Genomic DNA, 22,434 nt, shown 5'->3' on the forward strand with positions numbered 1-22,434 from the left:
ATTAGTATTATATAWATAATAAGAATAAWATATATTCTTTATATAAATTTTGAAGTGTATTTATATTATTAATATTAATATATTCTTTATATAAATTTTGAAGTGTATTTATATTGTGTTTTTAAATATTAAAATTGGAAGAACAAAGTTGTTTCAGTGGTCATCTTACACATCAATAAATTAATTTAAACCTTCAAAAGGTCAGACTACAATAAACAAACAACTATCTCCTTCATATGTGAACTTAATTGTAACATTATGCACACCAACTAAGAGTTATTGCTCCATTGAGATGATTACCGAGTCCTTTCGTAGAATAACGATGCCAGCTGCCTGCGAGGTATTGCCCACCTCTCCAAGCTGTAAAGTTTGCTCCCATTGCTATGCTTCTAGAGATTGTCTATGTAAACTGGTATTAAACTTGTATTACTGACGTCTACAAGTTGAATGATTGTTTGAATGAATGAATGAAGCTACCAATGTGATGTTAAGTGCAAGGCCTACACACCGGAAGTTCATAGCCGCCCCTTGGCGCACCATCATGTCGGGTTGTCAACAATATGATTACGTGCATGGGGTGCCAATGGTACCAAGGACATGGTTGGATACTTAGAGTTAGAACCCACCCATAATGACTATGTGGCTTACTCCAGCAGGATAAGGATAGAGAAAGATTCAAAGGTGTTCGTCGGTATCAATCAATCAATCAATCGATCAATTCAAACATACTTCACCATCGATCCCATCAGGAACACCATAGTGTATCGTTCATGGCGTACCCACCATTGCCATTAGTTTGTCAAGTCAAAGAAAGCGCGAAGGAAAACAACTTGTGTCTGTATGTTTGTGTGTAATTGTATGTGTGAGCATCATTAGGACGTGGAATTATCATGTGATCGGGGTGGGGTCGTAATCACTTCGTGCCCTTAAACCAAAATAGCCCTAATACGCAAAACTATTTAAAGTTCGGCTAATTGATCAAAACCAATTGTCTGTCCATTGACTCATCAAAAAACAACAATCACATATTTGCATTACAACTGCTAATATAACTTATACATACATTCAAATTATCTCTATCTCTATAATCATTAACATAATCGGGAAAACATGGAATCATCCAATCAAGATGTGATTGAGATGTCTGAAGATCTGGGTCCAGTTGTCCCAATGGTATGTGGCACTACTCCATCACTCCTCACTCCTCACTCATCCAATCAATCAATTATCGACCTCATGAAACTCTTTGACTCACTCATACTTTACCCATGTCATTAGACAAGAACCAAGGGAAACTTTGACAATAGAATGGACTTTTCATTCTCTGGCATCAATCACTATGTGACTGTCAAGGATAAGAAACAAAAGGTTTCCAAACAAATCCTTAATGACATTAATGGTATTGTCAAGGCTGGAGAGATGATGGCCATTATGGGTCCATCAGGTGCTGGAAAGGTATGTTCCAATTGATTGATAACTGGAAGTCCATTCACTCATCAATCACTTGCTGTCTATGTCTTTACTTTAGACAACACTTTTGGATATCCTGGCACATCGTCTGCAAATCAATGGAACTGGTGAGATGATGTTGAATGGTGTCAAGGCCAACTACAAGGTGTTCAAGAGAAACAGTGGCTACGTAACTCAATCAGATACACTCAGTCCATCAATGACTGTTCGCGAGACTCTTACATTCTACGCCCGTCTCAAAATGCCAAGAGATATGCGTATGTATCCATCTATCCATTCAATACATTCTATCAATTATACTTACCAACCAACATTTCCACATATACAGCACACGAGGAGAAGATGAAGAAGGTAGATGATGTTATCCAAGAGGTTGGATTAAAGAGATGCGCCAACACACTGGTTGGAAATGACAAGATCCGTGGCATATCAGGTGGAGAGAGAAGAAGAGTTACAATCGCCATTGAGTTGCTCACTGGTCCAAGTATGTATATCCATCCATCCATCCATGACCAGTCACCTAACCCCACTTCCACCCAACAATCCAACTCTAAGGCTTGCTATTCCTGGACGAACCAACAAGTGGATTGGACGCATCGACATCACTCAGTGTGATTAAGGCTATCAAACGTCTTGCCAACTCTGGAAGGACAATTATTTGTACCATCCATCAGCCAAGGTCAAACATCTTTGACCTTTTTGACAAGTTGTTGCTCCTGGCTGAGGGATCCACCATCTACTATGGCTTTGGTGCCACCGCCGTCCACTACTTTAGTGAACAAGGTTATCAATGCCATGATCGTGCCAACCCTGCTGACTTCTTCAGTATGTACAAGCATCATGGAAAGATGAGTGTGTGCGGGATCGATCTGACTGACTCACTCTCTAACTAATACATCAATCATTCCAGTGGACCTTATCAACACTCAAATCGAAGAGGATGATGAACTTGGAATAGAAGATGGGCACAAGCCTCAGAAGAAGCTCACTCCAGGTACGTTTATCCAAGCTCCACCATCATGGAACCATCCCATTCACTCAGACTTACTCACCCTAACTCAATCAATATAACAGAGGAGGTTGCAAGATTGAAGCTGTACTATGCAGATAGTCAACAGAATGTTCAGTTGAAACGACATTTGGAGGAGATGGAGACTGAATCTGGTAACAAGGTGGTGACATATACCAAGCCTCAACGTGCAACAATATGGACGCAGTACAGCATGCTTATGAACAGAGAGTTGCTGAATGTCAAGAGGAACCCAATGTCATCACGTGTTCAGATCATGTCATCCATCTTCCAAGGCATACTCTGTGGACTTGTCTATTACCAAATAGGTCTTGGTCAGTCCAGTGTCCAATCGAGGACTGGTGTATTGGCCTTCATCATCATGGGCACTGGTTTTCCTTCAGTCATGCTTACTATCCAAATTTGTAAGTTGTTATGATTGATTGGTTGAGTGCGTGAGATCATGGGCTAATATCATTCATCACTTGGCAACACATTAGTCCCCGAAATCATTACCATCTTCCTCAAAGACAGAGCATCTGGTGTATACACAACATTCCCATTCTTCTTGGCCAAGTCTACACTTGATTGTTTAGTTGTAAGTACTTGTTTGGTTACTGGAACTACTCCATCTTGTTCCAAATATAAATGGATACATACTAATCAATCAATCAATCAATCACATGTAGGGTGTATTATGTTCCACGATCATGGGCACAATTGTATACTGGATGTCCAATCAAAGAGTGTATCCATTCTTTGCCGCAGCACCATTCTTTAAGTTTATTTTCGTGTTGATCATGGTCAGTCAGGTGTCATTGGCAATGGGCACATTGATCTCCAGTGCCGTACCATCAGTGGCCGTAGGAACCAGTGTCGGACCACCATTCGTCATCCTATTCTTCCTGTTCAGTGGCTTCTTCATCAATCTGAACGACGTGCCACAGGGATGGGTATGGGCGCCCTACATCAGTTTCTTTAAGTATCTTATCGAGGCTGCAGTGGTCAATGCATTTGCCGACGTGACATTCACCTGCACGGACAGTGAGCGCATTGGTGGAAGATGTCCAACCCAGAACGGATTCGAAGTGATCAAGCGTATGGACTACAATGCCAATCATTACTGGCGCAACATGTGGATAAGCTTCCTCTTTGCCGTTGGATTCAGGGCACTGACCTACATGGTGCTTGTACTCAAGAGCAGACCAATCAAGTTCAAGAAGGTAGTATCAACCAAGCAGGCCTAAGAATCGACTTGGATACCAAGTCCAGCACTAGCTCGAGTGCGTGTGTGATCGATCACTCACCACACGAACTTTCATTCGAATTTCCAATCATGATCAATAAATCTTGATAAGAACATGCGTGACTCGCAGTCATAGGTCATTCATTGATTGCCCAAATGAAGTGGATCATACTATTGGTATCTGTTTGTACTCTGTTACTTGCTGGTCTCGTAACTAGTGCACTTGGTAACCCTTGTGGCTCATGTCCACATGGAGAGTTCTGTTTGACATCAATCATCTCATCAAGTTGTGAACCTCTAAGTATGTTAACATTAACATCATTCAATCAATCACTCAATCTAACACTTTACATAAGACTATCTTGAGGGTAAGGTTGTACTTGACTTTAGTGTAACAACAACAGATAGAGATTCATATCAGTTCACAGGTATTGTAAAGAATCATCTTCGCAATGAGCTTGACTTGTTGGCATTCAATGTATACCCTACGGATGGTGGCAATCCCAACAAGATTGACATTAGCAATCCTGCCAACTGTACATACGATCAATCCAATGGTGAAGTATACATTCCAATCAACGGAGGTATATTTCACTATGAAGAATATCAATTCGGGTATGTTATGTCTCTTTATTCATTCTCTTTATTCATTCATTGACACATTGACATTGACACATTGACATCAACCAACCAACAAAATAGATTCATTGCCAATGTCAATGTTACATTGGCATTGAGTGTGTTGGCTGTGAGCTAAACACAAGCATTACCATCTTTGGTAATCTATAGATCGTCTCACATCTACTCTCTTTTTATATCTCTTATAAATAACAGTTAATGATGTTTAATGTTATTGGTGATGTGCTTGAAGACAATTCGATGAATTAGTGTTTGATTTGTGATTCCCAGGTCATTCGTCACACCAACCCCAAGCCAATAAAGAGACACACACAGATAAAACCAAGTCAGCCAGCCTTCTCACTTTCATCTGACTTTGACTGTTCGATGATCGTATCACAACTTATACAAAGACTGAGACCGAGACCATTACTTAAGCATCATCATCAACTTAATCATTTATCATCTGTTGTTCTAACTTCAAAGATCAACCACAATCAATCAAAGACTTTCACTTCATTGTTTAACCATCATCGTCATTACGACATCATTACTACATCTTACAACTCATTTCAACTATCGATGATGACTACTGCTACAAGTACTAGTACAGACACTACTACAACTACTGCACCTGCACCAACACCAATAACTGCATCTAGAAGAATGTTACCAAAGTCAATGTCACAGGACTGGGAGAGATTCCATACTCATACTCTGGCGGGTATATTCCGAGGTGTACCCGATATATTCGAAGGTATTACCGTCGAGGACACCACCCAGTATCCAGACGATGTAGCCACCTTTGAGCAACAACTCAAAGACACCCTCAAGTATTGGATTGAGAACAAGCGTCGTGGCATTTGGATCAAGATCCCTCAATCAAAGTCACAATTCATCCCTGTCTTGGTTGCTGTATGTCTTTGTTTGGATCATCAATCAATCGATTAATCAATCAGTCCTTCATACTCACGCAATCAATCTTAGGAACAATTCTCTTTCCATCATTGCCAAGAGGACTACCTTATGTTGACAAGATGGTTGCCAAGCGATGCCAACCGTCTACCGGACTACACGTCTCACTTTATTGGTTGTGGTGGCCTGGTCATCAATGAGAAGAATGAGATATTGTTGATCACTGAGAAGCAGAGACCAGACCGCTGGAAGATCCCAGGCGGTGCATTGGACGCCGGCGAGGACATCTGCAAGACACCAGTGCGCGAGGTGTTTGAGGAGACGGGTGTGCGCACCGAGTTTGTGTCGGTGCTGGGCTTCCGCCAGATCCACAACTATGCATTCAACCGTGGCGACATCTATTATGTGTGCGCACTGCGCGCCCTGTCCACTGAGATCAACATCGACCCCAATGAGATTGCCAAGTGCAAGTGGGCGCCCGTCTCAGAGTTCATCGCCATGGGCAACAAGGAGTCGTTCCCACTACAGCGCTCGGTGGCCCGTCTCGCACACGAGTACGTCTACAATGGCTACAAGGGATTCAAGGCTAGCGAGGTTGCCAACTCCCTCATCGCAGGCAACTCCTTTGTCTACCACGGCTCCGACGCCGACTTTACCGACTTGATGTACAAAGAGCCTGCTGCCCCCGGCGCCCAATCACACTAGGAGTCCACGTTGGACTCCCGTACAGATTACAAACTGATAACGTCGCGACACCAATGTATTAAACTAATATATTATATATATCTCAACTGATTTGGCCATCTTCATCTTCTATCTCCATCTCACAGACATCGCCTCCAATTATCGACTTGACAGGTTGAGTTGGAGGAGGTTGTTGTTGGGGTTGTGCGGATGGAGGTGGAGGTGGAGGTGGCACTACGACGTTGGATTTGCTCGATACAGAGTATTGAGGAGGTGAACGGACATGTGGTGGTGGAGGTGGAGGTTGCCAGGATGACTCCTGTCCATAATAATACTGCTGATGTTGTTGTTGTTGATACTGTGGATATGGATGATAATGATGAGATTGATAATAGTCTGATGGTGGTTGTGGAGCAGGAGGATATTGATATCCATATCCATAGTACTGTTGTTGTTGATGTTGGTATTGGCCATGTGGATAAGCAGCAGCAGATTGATGAGGTTGTTGACGCGCTTGAATGAATGTGTTGATTGAGTTGGATACCTTTTGTTGATAATCATGTGAGAGTAGAATGTTGTTGTTTGGATGTCTTGAGGATGATGATCCATCATTGAATGATTGTGATGGTGAATAAGGTCTGTTTGGATCGTCCTCGTCACCACCTTCCTTATTTGATTCAATCCTGACAAAGTCCATGTTGTCCTCAATGTGTCTGTCGTCAAAGCCACCGCCTGATGCAGAGGTGGTAGTCGTTGCAATGTTCTTCTTGATAATATCGAATGTGGAAACTGTTTGTTTGTCGTCTATTGATGGTGATGATTGTGCAGTGGTGCCATTGTCTTTGTCATTATCAGTGCCTTTGCCAGTGTCTGTGCCATTGCCATTGCGATTGCCAGTGTCTGTTTCATCATGTTGATGTTGTTGTGAAGATGTGTCTTTGTTTGATGATGTAGAGCTTTGCCCACTCTCACCATCATTGTTGTTAACAGTTGCCGCGGCAGCTGCAATAGCAGCAGCCTTGTTCTCGCCATCAACAAAGTAACGACTCCTGTATTGTGTGAGTATCTTTGTTAGTACTCTCGCTCCATTCAATCACACCCAAGGATGTTGGACATCGACTACACAACATACATTACTGGTCTTGAGTCCAAGAACTCCTGTCTATTCGCTCGTATCCTTCTATAATCCTTGTACTTGGTTGATTCAATGTAGGTATGTACACGTTAGACTCAAGTGTTGATTGAATGAATGAGAATGCAACATACGTAAGGACATTCACTCAATGTATGAGCCTCTGAACAGTTGAAGCAACTTCTGGTATCCTTCTTGTCCTTCTTGTCGCCAGTAGCATTGTCATCTTCATAGAGACTCTGTCTGTCCACGGTGTATTGCGGCAGACGTTCAAAGTTGTATGGTATGGAAGTGCCAACCCTCTGCAACTCTGGCACGCAGTCCCTCTTGATGGTGAGATTCTCATTATAATAGTAGACCAAGTTGTTGTGTGTTTGAGATGCCAATGCCCTTGAGCTCGATGCATTAGTCTTGAAGAACTGAACGATATAGTCCTCCAACATCATCAAACGTTTGCTATCGTCAAACAATGAATGATTGATTGCGAACCATGGCAATCTATCATCGAACCTAATCTTCTTTGTCGACAACTTCCTCTCCAACATTGCAATCCTCTGTCTCAACTCTTGTATCTCTGTATTCAACGATCTAATCTTCTTTGTCATTTGTTGATGCTCATAATCATCTTCATCACCATTGAACAATGAATCATCAATCATATCCATGCTCGTATTATTGTTATTGTTGTTGTTGATGTTATTGTCTTCGGGTGTGATTGGGAGGAGTGTGTCTGCATCATCGTCACCTGATGAACATTGACCTTCTTCCTCCTCTTCTATTTGTTTGTTATCATTATCATTATGTTGTTGTTGTTGAGTTGTCGTCATAGTTATGTCTATAAGTACATGTATGAGTGATAAAGAATCTTGAATGAATAGACTCTAAGTTCAATCAAAGTGTTCCAAAAATTCAAAAAATTAACGGAACCAAAGCTTTTGTTTGGTTCCACTTTCATTCACAATTCAATCTATTCATGCACAAACAGATAGTATCTGTAAACACAAACAACAAATAAGACATGTCTAAACCAAAGATATGTACAAAGTGTCAAGGTACACAGTTTGATACCTCCAACGATGGAAGTACAGTCTGTATTCAATGTGGTTTCGTATGTATCTCAATCATTCAATCATCTCATCCCATCACATACATACTAACTATGACAATGATGATGATGATAGGTTGTCGACTCAACCAATATAGTGACAGAGATACAGTTCAGTGAGACATCTGGTGTGATGGGTACCTATGTGAGCAAGTCTAGTAAGAAGTATCATAGTCTTGGAAGTGACTCGAGAGAGTTGACATTGGAGAATGCACGTCGTCGTTTGTTTCAGGTGGCTGGACAGGTCAATCTGAAGCCTCATCACGTCGACATGGGTCTGAGAATGTATCAAATGGCAATCGAACACAACTTCACAAGAGGTCGACGATCACTACAAGTCGCTGCAACCGTACTCTATGTTGTGTGTCGAAGAGAACAGACACCTCGTAAGTAGTTCAAACGATATTTATTGATTGGTTGATTGATTTATTGATCACTAACCATACATACTGTGTAACAGACCTTTTGATCGACTTCTCTGAGGCAATCCAGATCAATGTATTCACACTGGCATCAACATTCATTGCCTTTGCCAAATTGTTCAATATACAACTTCCCATTGTGGACCCATCATTGTTCATTCATGTATGTGATTGATTGATCAGGTTAAACACACTCAATCTCTCGCTAACCCAATGGCTCGCTGACTCGACCAATCAATCAAACAGAGATTTGCAACAAGTCTGGAATTTGGAGATAAGACACAGGATGTTGCTAATACTGCATTGAAGTTTGTGGCAAGGATGAAGAGAGATTGGATGGCAACAGGTAGAAGACCATCTGGAATATGTGGTGCAAGTCTATTCTTGGCATCAAAGGTACATGGATTCGTCAGGACGATTGAGGAGATTATAAAGGTGGTCAAGATTGGAGAGAGTACTCTGACAAAGAGATTGGATGAGTTCATTAGGACTCCTGCGTCAGACATGAAGATTGCAGAGTTTGACTCGATCGAGATGGATACAGAGTGTGATCCACCAGCATTCACAAGGAACAGACAGTTGGAGATGGAGAAAGAGCGTGAGAAGAGGAAAAAGGAGAAGATAGCCAAGCAAAAGAGGAGAGAGAATGGTGAAGATGTCTCTGATGATGATGATGATGATGATGATGATGACATTGATGATGGTGCAAAAGAAAAGATCAAAAAGACAAAGGATAATGAAGATAAAGGCGAGGATGACGATGGATTGGAGGACTCACAGACAGGTGGATCAAAGAAGAGGAAGGCAAAGCCAGATGACCAAGAAGGTGATGCTGATGATGAGCAGGCATTGAAGAAACCCAAGACAGATACACAGACAGAGATAGAGACTAGTGAAAATATAGCCGAAGAGATAGAGTCTATACTCAAGAATGAGTCAAACATGTTGGACAATGGAACACAATCAAACTTAGACTCTTGTATGTAATCATTGGATTTATTATTGGTCCAACACCATCACTAATAATCATATTCAATCAGTTCCTTCAACATTGTCCAGTACATCAACAGTATTTGGTAGCAGCAGTAGTGGACGTAGAAAGACATTTGAGGACTTTGATGCACCTCTACTACCATTAGACACTCAAATAGATGAATATCCTTACATTGAACCAGAGGTTGATCCAGAGGTGTTTGCACCAACCGCCACCCTGTCTGATCTATCCGACGATGATATCGAATCATACATTGAACATGACCAAGACGCTGTATGTTACCTCCAACAACAAAGTACAACAATCATACTGACCATCTATCACACATCAGAGAAATGTAAAGGAAACCATTTGGACAGAGTTGAACATTGACTGGATCAGGAAGCAAGAGGAAAGGAGTAAGGAGATTGCTGATGCACAGGCTGCTGGTGTACCTTTGAGAAGAAAGCGTGCAAAGAAGGCGGTGCATCTGACGCCAGAAGAGGCAGTGGCATCAATAGCCGCCGAACAAAAGAGGAAGGATCGTATCAGGAACCTCGTCAAGAACTTGTTGAATGCTGGTGACGATGTCAAGGAGGAGCCAAGTGGCTCACCTACGCGTCCCTCAATGGCACCACCAATGCAAAGACAATCGACTACAACTCAATCTGCTGCGGCTGGAGCCCAGCATCGACATCCATACACAGAGCAGTATGAGGAAGAGGACCGATACGCCTCACAGAGTTTACTTAGACAACAGTATGGTAGTCACGACGACTCGTATTATGATGACGATTAAACTAGAGAGAGAGAGAGGGAGCAAGCACAAGTTGGCTGCAGTGGGATCGTCCCATTCTATGTGTATATATACAATCAATCCAGTCTGGACTAGTCCTCGTTCATTTCCACATCCTCGGATGTGACCGCAACTGATCGTTTGTGGCCACGCTCGTGATGATGTGCCATCCTGACTCGAAGCAGGCCTAGCGTGCCTCCATAGGCCAACAATTTGGAGTGGTCTTTGTTCTTGTTCCATGCGACACTGTTGATTGAATGTTGGATTGTTGGAAACTGATTGGAGGCAAGTGAGGGAATCTGTGCCATTCCAATCGATGTCTTGTTTGCCGGCATCTTTGGCTCCAACAACATATCCACTATGCGATCCTCTTTGGCAAACTCGACCACCTCCTTGCCATTCTCATCCTTGTCACTCACTGTCATGCACTCTATTTGTAAATGTGTAGGTTGTTGCTGAACAAACAAAATGTTAGTCAACCGCTATGTACTCAGTTCACTCAGCAAGCGACCAAACTTACCTGTTTCCTCTTGGCCTCGCCGTAGATGTGAAACAGACACACCTCACCACCAGCACTGCTCGACACGAATGTCATGTTCTGTGATTGATCGATGCTCTGGATCTGATGTCCATCCTGGAACAGTCTGTGCTCGGAACCAATATGAGTGACTGGGTCATATATCTTGAGGCAAGAGTCCAAGGCAATGACATAGAGTGGAAATAGAGTTCTTGTCCACATGATTGTTGAGGTCCAATTGAACAGTATGGGGATGACGTGGGCGGCCTGGAACGAGTCTCGACGATCCCATAGACAGGCACGTGTGACGTGCATCGTGAGAAAGATGTTCGAGTCGTAGGGACAGAACTCAATCTTTCGCACCTGCTCCTTGTCCTTCTTGACGAATATCGGCAGTGTCTTGTTGCGTTTGATGTCGTATATCAGTATGTTGCCATTGTAGTATCCAATTGCCAACAGCACCTGATCGTCGTTAACTGACCAATCGATGGTCATAGCCCTGTTGCCTCGTGGCACAGTGTCATGATTGTCATTGGCATTGCCGTCCTGATTAATGGGGATCAATGCATTCGAAGTGCCCAGTCCTGTGCACTCAAAGAATGGCTTGATGTCCACGATGTGAAAGTTGTCTTTGTATGGACCATAGCTGGCGAGCAGGGGCAGCTTGTCGGGATGCGGCACACTCCACGCCTTGACGCTGCCATCGCCAAGCACTGCAGCAAGTACTCCTAGCCGTGAGCCATTCTTCAGTGTGCCATTGTTCATCCAGTTCATGTCGACGACAAAGTCGCCAGAGTGTGCGATGCCCATGACCAGTCGTGGCATGCTGGCATCGCTGGACATTGCTCCAAACTCCCAAATTTGAATCATATTCTTGGCTGTGTATATACCATCGACAAAGTGTAGTGACTCTGTATCTCTGTTGCAACCAACTGCCAAGTATTGCTTCTCGTAGGACCGAGGCAGAGGACACCATTTGAGCACCCTTATCGCGCCTCCTGTGAACATCACCATCTCGTTCTTCTTCAGTTTGTCATCAAACACATGTGCACCGAATCGGTGAAGAGTGACCTTCTCGAACCCGTCCCGCAGCAAGAACTGTGACGATAGAGTATGATTAGGATAGTATTCCTTTTGCTCCACACTAAAGAATGTGATCATGATGATGATGATGTTAGCAATGTCCTATGGAAGAATGAATGGGATAACATACGGCTGTATCAGATTGAAGCACTTTGTATTGATTGGATCATGTTGTGATAGTAGCTCTATGTTGTCATCAGCGTAGAATGGTTGAGCAACTTGTTCTGTGATGTCAAGCTTGTCCACTCGTGATTTGAAAGAGATTGGCGTGTTGCCCTTTCTCCTCTTGAGTGGTCTCGTGTCGCCAGTGGATGAATTCTGTGTTTCTGTGTCGCTGTTGTCCTCTCCGCTCGAGTCTGAACCACGAGCAGCCTTCCCGCCCCCTTTGCCACCTCGTCCTCCTCGACTGCCTGGTCCTCCACCTCCTCGGGCACCACGTCCACCTCTGCCTGGTCCTCCTCCGCCTCTGGACCCACGTCCACCTCTACTGCTTGACCCTCGAAAAGGCCTAACACTAATGATATGATCTTGTACTTCCTCTTCCTCTGATGATGACTGATGGTCCGACTCAACATACTCCTCATCACTTGACAAGTCTGTGTCGTCCTCACTGTCCTGTGTCTTCTTATTCTTCTTCTCTTTCTGTTGTTGTAGTAGTTCTTGTTGTCTGATTGCAGTCGCTCTTCTGATTCGTGTCATTGGAGTTGTTGGTGTTGTCTGTGTTGTGGATGGATCAGATGTTGATTTTGTTGGCATTGATTTCTTCTTTGGTGTCGTTTGTTTCCTTGAAGTCTGTGATGGCTCATCGGTGATCACCTCAATGTCCTCAAACATATCGACATCATTACTGGCTGGGACATCGACGTCCGAGTCTCTAGCCCTCTTTAATCTGTTGAGCTTGTTTGCTGCTGATGCTGCAGTGCCTGTTGACTGTTGCTGTTGTGATACAACCTTCTTCTCAAAGTAGTTACTGATCAATCCATTCTCGTTGCCCTCCTCCTTCTGTTGTTGTTTCTTTGATGCTGTTATCTTCTTTGCACTTGGTTTCTTAGCAGTTGGTTTTGGTGCCTTTGATGTTGGTGTTGTTGTTGTTGATGCCGTAGATGTAGTTGACGTAGTTGATGTAGTTGATGTAGTTGATGACAATATTGATGTTAGATTAGATTCTGCTGCAGCCACTGCAGCTGCTGCCTTTGACAAGTTAAGTATGCCATTGTCATTGTTGTTATCGTTGTTATTAGATGTTGATGATGAAGATGTGCTTGAGCCAGTTGAAGAACGGCGTGCTTTACTCAACAACTTGCTGAAGAAGTCCATTTAAGAGCGAGTGTGTTGTATATTCTAATACTCCATACATATATAAATATGTATTTGTAAGTGTTTGTTGAACATATAAATGAAGAATGTCAATGTTCATTCATATTATTAGCGCGCCAACCCCACTCTCCACTCTAGATCTTGAAGTTCAAACAAATAAACAAACAAGAGACAAATGAACATGTGTAAGTGTAATAGTGTATCTGTTGGACATGTCCAACATTTATTAAGATAGATCGATCGATTAGACTACAGGTATGATGAGGGCAGCCCGAGAGAAATGAGAGGAGAGGAGAAGAGTGATTACCAAGCAACCCAGGCAATGGGTCCCTTGGGGAAGAGACGGACGATCAACTTGCGAATCTCATCCAACAAGAGGATGGCCGCAGCGAAGGGCAATGGCAGCAACCAGTACTTGATGGGCACGTCGCCAGTGAGGAAGATCGTCTGGATCCAGGGCACCTTGGTGACGATGAGCGCCACGATCATCGACAGCACCCAGCTGCCAAAGATGTAGTAGTTGCGGCGCTGTGGACGGATTGGGTCGGCGGTAATGATCGACATGCGACGGTTACGGATGGCCAGGATGTTACCCCACTGCATCATCATCAGTGCGATGAACGTGACACACGTACCGGTTGGCACGTAGATGTTGTTAAAGTCGTCGGCAGACACCTTGGCCTTGGTGAAGTCAATGTCACCGTAGGTGTAGGCCAGGTCGTACCACGACAGACCAGTGTACTCCTCGATGTACAGGAAGAACAGGAACATGGACACGACAGACTGGATGGTGCCCATCAGGAAGTAGGACTGGGCGTAGATGCGCATGGTGATCAGATGGTCCTTCTTGGCGTTCCTGGGTGGCATCGACATGAGGTCCATCTCTTGCTTCTCCATGATCAGCGACAGGCATGGGAACACATCGGTGAAGCAACAGATGATGATCATCAGGAAGGAGGACAGCGGAGCGGGTGTACCAAAGAACGAGTTGACGACCACTGGCATGATCTCGGACCAAGAGCCGGCTGGCAGCAGGAATGAGATGACCTTCTGCAGGTTCTGGAACACGAGACGGCCAAGACGCATGGCCTCGGTGATCTTGTCGAAACTGCCCATGAGGACGAGGTCGGCGGCTTCAATGGCGACATCAGAGCCAGAGACGACGGCAACACCGACATCGGCAGCCTTGAGGGCGGGCGCATCGTTCACACCATCACCAGTGACGGCAACGACTCCTCCACGCTTCTGGAGCTCGGTGACGATGCGCAGCTTCTGCTCTGGTGTCGTACGGGCAAAGACGATCTCCTCGTACTTGCAGGCTGAGTCCCAGCCCTTGTCGTCGAGCTTGGCAATGTCACTTCCCGTCAACAGCAGGGAGGTGATCTTGCCAGCGGCAAAGTGCGACTCGTCCGGTTGCAACAGGATGTCCTCGTAGGTCTCTGGCTCGGGGTCGTTCTGAGTGAAGATACCAATCTGGCGGGCAATGGCGGCAGCGGTCAGACCAAAGTCACCGGTGACCATGAAGAAGCGGGCTCCGGCACGGCGCACGGTGGCAACAGTCTCGGTGATCTCGGGGCGGGGTGGGTCCATGATGCCCAGCAGACCGATGATGGTAAGGTCGCGGACACTGTCCTCCATCTCTTGCTGCAGCTCGGCGCTGCCCACGGCGGACACTGGAGTGTAGAAACGACGGCAGATCAGCAGCACACGCTGGCCTGAGCGCGACCACTTTTGTTGGATGGCCTCAATGGTCTCTTGGGCGTCGAGGTTGAGGGGTGCGACAGTGTTGGTGGCGGCGTTGACAATGTTGATGCAGCGGTGGAGCAGGACGTCTGGGGCACCCTTGACAAAGACCAGGTGCTCGGACTTGCTGGCGCCGAATGGACGGCCGAAGATGTTGATGGAGGGGTCACTCAGCGAGTCGTCCTCGTCGACGGCAATGCTGTGCATGGTGAGCATCCACTTGTTCTTGGAGTTGAATGGGATCTCAAACACACGGGGGAAGGCGCTGCGAGTGTTGGAGCGCACAGCCGTGGACATGGTCTCTCCAAAGCGGAAGATGGCTGCGTCGGTGGCGTCTCCATTGATCTTGCGCTCAGAGAGTGGCAGGGCGATGGTCGAGGCCTCCCAGGTCGAGTTGTTGCAGAGTACAGAGGCCAGTTGGATTTGTTGGTAGGCACGTGAGGTATTGGTGTCATTGTCGCCAGCGATGCAGTCGCGTACATGCTCTGGGATGGACTGATTGTCGATGAAGCCGACCGATGTGACAAACATCTTGTTCTGGGTGAGTGTGCCAGTCTTGTCCGAGCAGATCACATTGACACAGCCGAGAGTCTCAACGGTGGTCAAGGCCTTGGGCAGGATATTGTTCTCCTTCATGCGCTTGGCGACGATCAGCAACGTCAGGGCGACACAGATGGGCATGCCCTCGGGGATGAAGGCGACAACACATGACATGACATTCATGAGCATGCCGACGGTGGTCATGAAGTTGGGGTGCTTGATGCGGAGGAAGGCGGCCCACTCGATGGCAAACATGGCGGCGAGGGCCACGGTCAGGATGACGATGATCATAACGAAGCGAGTGATCTCCTTCTGGATGATGGACACCTTCTCGCCGCGGCTGTTAGTAAGCTTGTTGATGCGGCCCATCACAGAGTTGTTGCCCGTGAGCACGACGACACCGGTGCCGGTGCCGTTGAAGACGTAGGTGCCCATGAAGGCCATGTTCTTGGACTCGAGGAAGGACTGGTCGGTGGGTGAGGTCTGGACCGAGATTGGCTTGTTCTCGCCAGTCAGCACGGAGTTGTCGACCTTGAGGTCGCCGGAAGTGTGGATGATGACCATGTCGGCGGGCACCTTGTTGCCCATACTCAGATGGACGATATCACCAACCACCAGTTGGTTGGTGTTGATACGGGTCATGTTTCCATCACGCACCACAAGGCACTCGGCTGGCAACATGTTGAGAATGGACTTCATCACTCTGGCCGTGGACCAGTCCTGGAACGCAGAGAATGAAGCTTGAAGGAAGATGACAATCATCTGTTCATTCGCGAGAGGGTTGGAGTTAGAGAGAGAGAGAGGGAGAGAGAAGAGAATGGGAGACGAGACAAGAGAGGAACCAGAGATGGAAGTTAAAGGGGTTAGTGACCTGGGTCGAGCTATCATCACGAGTTTGTTGGACGTGGAGCTCTCTTTTGGAATGGGAGGCACTCAATCAAACAGGGAAGAGGGGGTTATGCGATGTGATTGAATGATTGATTGTACACATATTCCAACAAACGCAACAATTACAACAACAACAATATAACAAACAAGGTGTGATGTGTTATATCGATGGTGTCTGACAAGACGAGTCGTTTGTTCATCATCAAGCTTTACAACCGGAAGGCAACGGACCTGGGTTGGGCGAGACTAGACACGGGAGGAGGGACAGGGGGGAGGGAGCTTTGATGGACACGTACTCGCCTGCCAAACGACACCAATCAATTGGTAACAACAATCACAAACAACTGGAATGTGTACAATAACAACAACAACAAGCTACTAACAACATACGACTAGGATGGCAAGTGCCAGGTTGGTCACGTTAGGGGGGTTGCTCAATGGTTGCCAGCACAAAAAGAAGACGATAACGCCTACCCACAGGACACTACAAAAGCCTCCAAACACATAAAACAGCAGCTTCTTCACATAGTTGGGACGATGGTGATCAAACACGTTGGCGCCATTGGCCTTGAAACGGATGGCGCACTCTGGGGTGGCCAGACCATGGGTGGCGTTCGTGTTGAGACGTCGGGTCAGCTCGTCCTCGCCCAGCAGGTGGTAGTCCAGGCTGGCAAAGAACGACGAGTCGCTGCTGCTGTTTGTGGAATCAGTGTCGGAGGAGGTAGCGCTCGGATGAGCGGTGGGGACAGGGTGAGTGGGTGCGTTATAAAGCACGGCAGCTGGCGTGGTGTGGGAGGCGGCCAAGGCCTTGGAGTCATGGCTCATGAACTGGAACTCAGCGGGGAAGCTGCGGTCGAGGTCGGACAGTGCGGCACCGTTGCGATCCAGGACCGCAGCGTTATCCTGCGTTTTAATATCAAGTTGGATGTCGGAGTCAATATCCATAGTTGGTTTGGATTGTATGTGGCCGACGCGGAACGTAGGAAGCTGGAGAGAGAAAAGAGAGAGAGAACTTTGTAGAGATAAAGAACCAAAGAGATATGATTTGAATGGAAATGATTGGAGTGCTTGGATATGTTATAGGTCACGTAAATGCTCATGAGTTGAGTTAGGATGCCCGGGCATTTATATCGAACGAGTTGATGTTGTGTTTGAGAAGGAAACAAACAACGCGCATCTGTTGTTGATGTTGGATATCTGATTGTTTGATTTGAAACCCACCCATCCATTCATGTATGGAGTGTAGTCGCCACATTTCATCAGAACAAGGACTGTTACATGTTTGGTCATTAGAGTCAGTTGACAGACGAGGCGAGATGAATGGATGGTGGCAAGTGGTGGCGCGCTTTGATCAGAGGGTGTGCGTGTGGGGGTGTGGAAGTGGGAATTGTCACCCCTAATATGCACTCACATGAATGACCTTCGCTTTGATGAATAGTCTGAATGTCTGAGGTGCAGGCACAAATAAATCAAAAAAAAACAAAGAGGTAACATAACGGCCAGGTCCGACATTATCGGGATGGATGGATTGATGGAAACTGTACAGAACTGTGTTGTGTACTTGTACAACTTAATTCGTCTCGTTAATTAATAATCAAATATTTATTTTTAATTTTATTTCCGTTAGTTCTAAGGGTTTGTTGGACCGACTGAGCGATTGACTTTGGCATAGATACTTCAATCCACAGAGTCAACCAGGTCTGGTTGTTGGTGTTATGTTTATTTGGATTAATGATATAATACAACTCTGGAACACGTAGCAAAGGCATGCCCTAGATACCCATCCTCAATCATTTATCAATTCATTCAATCGTAAATCGTGATGGTGGGCCACAAGTGCAAACGATAATATCAAATGGCTCAAGCCCGACAATGGTGTAGTTTGAGTGCACTCTTTAGTCGGTCATCATTGTTCATACCAATTAGCCAGCAAACTACCGACTGGCTAACAGACCAAACAGGATTTGTTCATTCATTCAATTATTCAATCATTCTTGATGTCAATAGTTATGCGTGTTTGATGTATCTGTAGATGATCGTGTTGCATTGACTTGATTATGTGAGGTTCGCGAGCCAAAGGCAGGAATGAATCAAGGTTAATTATTATAAGCATCGCCTTCATCCATTCATGTAATAACATTCAAAGTTAACTTTTTTGACAGTATATTTATTTTTATCACACCACCATCAAACAGTGAGTTGTTGTGAATGGATTGGATTGGCCCTCCACTCGTGACAAGATCCAACAGGGTAATCCTTCACATCAATCATAAATCAGTCAATCAACTAGTGTTCTGTTCTTCTTCTTGTCTTGGTAATCAATTCCCTTTCATATTCATACAGATAACAGATAGTCAGTGTAATAGTAATAATTAACACATTCAACATTCACAATTACAACTACTACTACAAACTCATCAAATCAAGTAAGTGAATCAAACAGGTTGAGGTTGAGTGAGTGACAATGAATGAATAGATGAATGGATGAATGGATGATGCCCAAAAGGGGTCAATGAAGACATTCACACAACTCATCCCATTACCATTGTGTTACATCCAAACACACAACACTAACATCTTATTACTATTTGTAGACATTTAGATTGTACATACATACACATACATACCATTTAATATAATATAATATAATAATGTCAACTACTGAAGCTGCTGTAGGTTATTGGAAATGAACAATGTGAACAGAGACAGAGATGGACAACAACAGATACTTACACAACAGATAAATGAATGAATGAATGAATTGAATGATATAGGATGCTGGAGCAACACGTGTCAAGTTGGTCGTCGTCGGTGATGGAGCCGTCGGAAAGACTTGTCTGTTGATTAGTTACGCTCATAATGAGTTCCCAACTGACTACGTGCCAACTGTATTCGAGAACTACACAGCGACTCGCAAGAGAAATGGAGACGACATAAAGATACATCTATGGGATACCGCTGGTCAGGAGGAGTACGATCGTCTCCGTCCACTGTCCTACCCAGGCGCCGATGTCGTCCTGCTCTGTTTCTCAACAATCAGCCAAGCATCATACGAGGCCATCAGAGACAGAGTAAGTTATCCTTAGTGACGAGGTAGAAGACGAATGACTGATTGACTGACTGAACAATCACCTCCATCATAACAGTGGGCACCAGAGGTCAACCATTATATACCAGACGTTCCACTCATCTTGGTAGGCACCAAGACTGATCTGAGGGAGGCTCAGCACCCTGATCCAAACTCTGGCAAGTTCGAGCCAGTCACTGCAGACATGGGTACATCGATGGCCAAACAGATTGGAGCACCATTTTATTTAGAGGTATCGGCCAAGACTCGCACCGGTCTGGAGGAGGTGTTCAACACCGCCATTGATCAAGTGCTCAAATCACGAGGCGACACCAAGGTGGACACTGCCAATGCTCCAGGTGCTGTTCCAACCGATAAGAAGGACAAGGCTGGCAAGAAGAAGAAGAGTGGATGTCTCATTCTATAAGGATACTTATTATCTATCAATCAATCATTCATCCAGTTACTATAACATAATCATCTAATTATTTAAAACAATCCACCTCATCATTCCTCCTTTATCCATTCATTTCCTTTCCTTTCCTTCATCTGTGAAGGTGCAAGCAAGACTACGATAAATAACATCCATCAACAATCATTGTTGATTGAGAGAAGTAAACAATTAATTGGATCAGATTCATTTTGTTTGACAAGACGAAGGAGGAGTTCATTCACATGTACACGTTGAGATAGAGATAGCAAGATAGATAAAGATAATGATGAGTATTATTACAATACCAGGTCGTTTCGACTTGGTCAATTCCAAGTTTGAGTTCATCGACCGTGATCAGTTGACAAAGAACATTGACGAGTCAAAGAAACAACAGTTGACAACTTATCATGTATGATTAATTGAATATAACCATCTTTTAGCCGATCTATCACTAACTCACTCGCTCAATCAATCAATCAACCAATCAATAAGATACTAGACATCTCTGGCAACTTCATAAATCGTATTGATTTAGACTCGATAACATATTACTTCCCTCACATCTCTGAGCTATACCTTATAAACAATGAGCTGAAGGACATACCAGCCGAGATCAACAGGCTGATACACCTCAAGAAGCTATATCTTTCAAAGAACAAGTTGACAAGTGTAAGGGACATAACATTCTCTGTGGACATTCATCCATCACATGCTCACTCGCTCATTCATTCATTTATTCATCCTTAGATAACCAACATCGATCAGTTGGTCAACTTGGAACTGCTTGACTTGCGAGCCAATCGAATAACTAACTGCAATGGAATGTCAACTAACATCAAGTTGAACTAGTATGTTGTCAAGTCGCCAAAAGGTCGCGCTACAACCATAGCTAACAATCCAACTCCTACCAACTCAAGTCTATCACTATCCAACAACCTTATAACAGATCTTACAACGATGCCATCACTGGAAGGTTTAGAGTCATTGTTCTTATTCTCCAACAAGTTGGACAATCTGGAGGAAACATTCTCAATCTTGAAACAGCGCACGCCAGCTCTAAAGAAACTACTGCTCGAGTGCAATCCAGCGACGCCACTTAATCGATCACCACAACAGAATCAACTATATCGCCAGCTTGCCAAAGAGAAGTTGGCGCAGCTGGTAACGCTGGATTGGAAGCCAGCAGCCGTCAAGCAATAATAAATGTACATTTACTTGTCTCGCAGCTCATCCATGCCTTCGGCAAAGGTGATCACATTGCGATAGGCAAGCTTAGTACGTGCCTTCTTGTCGTTGATGGTGAAGCTCTTGGAGCAGTAAATGACGCCAGTCTTGGTGAGGATGGGCAGGCCCTTGAGTCGGAACACGCGCCACACCAGTGCCATGATCCACACCATCGCCCACGCCAGCCACACTGGTAGCGTCATGTGAAGCTTCCACGCGGCCACACCCATCTTTATGAAGCGTTGTGTGAAGAATGGACGCAGCTTGACGGGTTCGCCGTCTGTCAGATGGAAGATGTCACCATTGTCGCCCTTTTGTCCAGCCAGCACGATGCCCGCAGCAGCATTCCTAACGTGAACGATCGACAGCTTGTTGTTGCCACTGCCAATCCAGAACCAGCTGAGTCTGTTTGCCATCTGTGTGAGCTGCGTCAAGACATTGTCGCCCTTGCCCCATACAAGAGGTAGGCGTACTATCATTGCTCGCATATTATGTTGTTGTTGTTGGTTGCATTGCTCAAGAATGTAGTTCTCTGCCTTTGCCTTTGACTCGTTGTACCATCCAAGCTGTTCGAGAGGTGGCAAAGGCATGTCCTCTGTCGCATCGATCACATCTTTGCCATCCATCAACACGCCCTCTGTGCTGATGAACACAAAGGACTCGACCTTGTTAGTTCTTGATGCCTGTGAGGGTGCGCGAGTGAGTGTCTGGTCGCTGTTGTCTGATCACATCGTCTTGCCATGTCAATCATACATTGTATATCAGTTGAGTCGCTGTGATGTTATCTTTATACAGGTCTTGGACACTTGATGCGTTGGTCTCTAACTTGGCTGCACAGTGTATCACCATTACACAACCCTCTGTCGCTTGTTCAAGCTGTGCTTCATCAAGCATTGAACAACGTGTTGGAGTACCACCCGCTGCCGTTATAGTTTTGTCCGACTCTGCAGACCTACTCAAAGCCTTGACACGGTAGCCATTGGCAACAAGTTCACGAATAATGTATTGACCAACGAATCCACTACCGCCTGTTGATCGATTGATTGAATGATTGAGTAAGTGTGCAACGTTCAGTGATGGAGTGAGGTGATCAGATGTACATACCAGTCAAGAAGACATATTTGCTTCGATTATGTATCTCCATTCATTCGTTTCTAAGATCAAGAATGAAAAGGGCATGGTCCCAAGTGTTTCCACAAACTGAAGCTCGCTTCAGTCATTCATTCAGTCAATAAGATTAAGATTGATTATG

At 45.0% G+C, this 22,434-nt stretch overlaps 11 protein-coding genes across 11 annotated transcripts; 6 read left to right on the forward strand and 5 right to left on the reverse strand.

Annotated features, from left to right (window-relative positions):
* Window positions 1-1,110: 1,110 nt before the first annotated feature.
* Window positions 1,111-3,726, forward strand: SAMD00019534_088590 (hypothetical protein; the record flags this gene model as incomplete). The annotated part of the gene is made up of 9 exons (XM_012895748.1): window positions 1,111-1,173; window positions 1,279-1,455; window positions 1,529-1,727; window positions 1,799-1,954; window positions 2,026-2,295; window positions 2,381-2,464; window positions 2,545-2,904; window positions 2,980-3,077; window positions 3,169-3,726. The coding sequence occupies 9 exons, from the start codon at window positions 1,111-1,113 to the stop codon at window positions 3,724-3,726; spliced, it is 1,965 nt and encodes a 654-aa protein (XP_012751202.1).
* Window positions 3,727-3,881: 155 nt separating this feature from the next.
* Window positions 3,882-4,482, forward strand: SAMD00019534_088600 (hypothetical protein; the record flags this gene model as incomplete). The annotated part of the gene is made up of 3 exons (XM_012895749.1): window positions 3,882-4,026; window positions 4,082-4,340; window positions 4,428-4,482. The coding sequence occupies 3 exons, from the start codon at window positions 3,882-3,884 to the stop codon at window positions 4,480-4,482; spliced, it is 459 nt and encodes a 152-aa protein (XP_012751203.1).
* Window positions 4,483-4,730: 248 nt separating this feature from the next.
* On the forward strand, window positions 4,731-5,960 carry SAMD00019534_088610 (hypothetical protein; the record flags this gene model as incomplete). The annotated part of the gene is made up of 2 exons (XM_012895750.1): window positions 4,731-5,258; window positions 5,331-5,960. Coding segments are annotated over 2 exons (1,158 nt in total), but the record flags the coding sequence as incomplete, so codon positions are not given.
* Window positions 5,961-6,045: 85 nt separating this feature from the next.
* SAMD00019534_088620 (hypothetical protein) lies at window positions 6,046-7,901 on the reverse strand (the record flags this gene model as incomplete). Its single annotated transcript, XM_012895751.1, has 3 exons — window positions 6,046-6,991; window positions 7,075-7,136; window positions 7,209-7,901. 3 exons carry the CDS (start codon window positions 7,899-7,901, stop codon window positions 6,046-6,048), a joined length of 1,701 nt encoding a protein of 566 aa, XP_012751205.1.
* A 191-nt stretch (window positions 7,902-8,092) lies between these two features.
* On the forward strand, window positions 8,093-10,373 carry SAMD00019534_088630 (hypothetical protein; the record flags this gene model as incomplete). The annotated part of the gene is made up of 6 exons (XM_012895752.1): window positions 8,093-8,182; window positions 8,256-8,565; window positions 8,640-8,764; window positions 8,848-9,580; window positions 9,642-9,868; window positions 9,927-10,373. 6 exons carry the CDS (start codon window positions 8,093-8,095, stop codon window positions 10,371-10,373), a joined length of 1,932 nt encoding a protein of 643 aa, XP_012751206.1.
* Window positions 10,374-10,462: 89 nt separating this feature from the next.
* Window positions 10,463-13,287, reverse strand: SAMD00019534_088640 (hypothetical protein; the record flags this gene model as incomplete). The annotated part of the gene is made up of 3 exons (XM_012895753.1): window positions 10,463-10,798; window positions 10,891-12,031; window positions 12,101-13,287. The coding sequence occupies 3 exons, from the start codon at window positions 13,285-13,287 to the stop codon at window positions 10,463-10,465; spliced, it is 2,664 nt and encodes an 887-aa protein (XP_012751207.1).
* A 303-nt stretch (window positions 13,288-13,590) lies between these two features.
* On the reverse strand, window positions 13,591-16,332 carry SAMD00019534_088650 (hypothetical protein; the record flags this gene model as incomplete). Its single annotated transcript, XM_012895754.1, has 1 exon — window positions 13,591-16,332. One exon carries the CDS (start codon window positions 16,330-16,332, stop codon window positions 13,591-13,593), a length of 2,742 nt encoding a protein of 913 aa, XP_012751208.1.
* Window positions 16,333-16,836: 504 nt separating this feature from the next.
* Window positions 16,837-17,403, reverse strand: SAMD00019534_088660 (hypothetical protein; the record flags this gene model as incomplete). Its single annotated transcript, XM_012895755.1, has 1 exon — window positions 16,837-17,403. One exon carries the CDS (start codon window positions 17,401-17,403, stop codon window positions 16,837-16,839), a length of 567 nt encoding a protein of 188 aa, XP_012751209.1.
* A 1,706-nt stretch (window positions 17,404-19,109) lies between these two features.
* On the forward strand, window positions 19,110-19,952 carry SAMD00019534_088670 (hypothetical protein; the record flags this gene model as incomplete). Its single annotated transcript, XM_012895756.1, has 3 exons — window positions 19,110-19,130; window positions 19,233-19,529; window positions 19,605-19,952. 3 exons carry the CDS (start codon window positions 19,110-19,112, stop codon window positions 19,950-19,952), a joined length of 666 nt encoding a protein of 221 aa, XP_012751210.1.
* A 289-nt stretch (window positions 19,953-20,241) lies between these two features.
* Window positions 20,242-21,155, forward strand: SAMD00019534_088680 (hypothetical protein; the record flags this gene model as incomplete). Its single annotated transcript, XM_012895757.1, has 4 exons — window positions 20,242-20,367; window positions 20,451-20,627; window positions 20,706-20,806; window positions 20,876-21,155. Coding segments are annotated over 4 exons (684 nt in total), but the record flags the coding sequence as incomplete, so codon positions are not given.
* Window positions 21,156-21,169: 14 nt separating this feature from the next.
* On the reverse strand, window positions 21,170-22,326 carry SAMD00019534_088690 (hypothetical protein; the record flags this gene model as incomplete). Its single annotated transcript, XM_012895758.1, has 3 exons — window positions 21,170-21,865; window positions 21,936-22,210; window positions 22,287-22,326. 3 exons carry the CDS (start codon window positions 22,324-22,326, stop codon window positions 21,170-21,172), a joined length of 1,011 nt encoding a protein of 336 aa, XP_012751212.1.
* Window positions 22,327-22,434: the final 108 nt, after the last annotated feature.

This window comes from Acytostelium subglobosum, assembly GCF_000787575.1.
Source record: "Acytostelium subglobosum LB1 DNA, scaffold: scaffold20, whole genome shotgun sequence".
In the NCBI taxonomy this organism is placed as follows: Eukaryota; Evosea; class Eumycetozoa; order Acytosteliales; family Acytosteliaceae; genus Acytostelium; species Acytostelium subglobosum.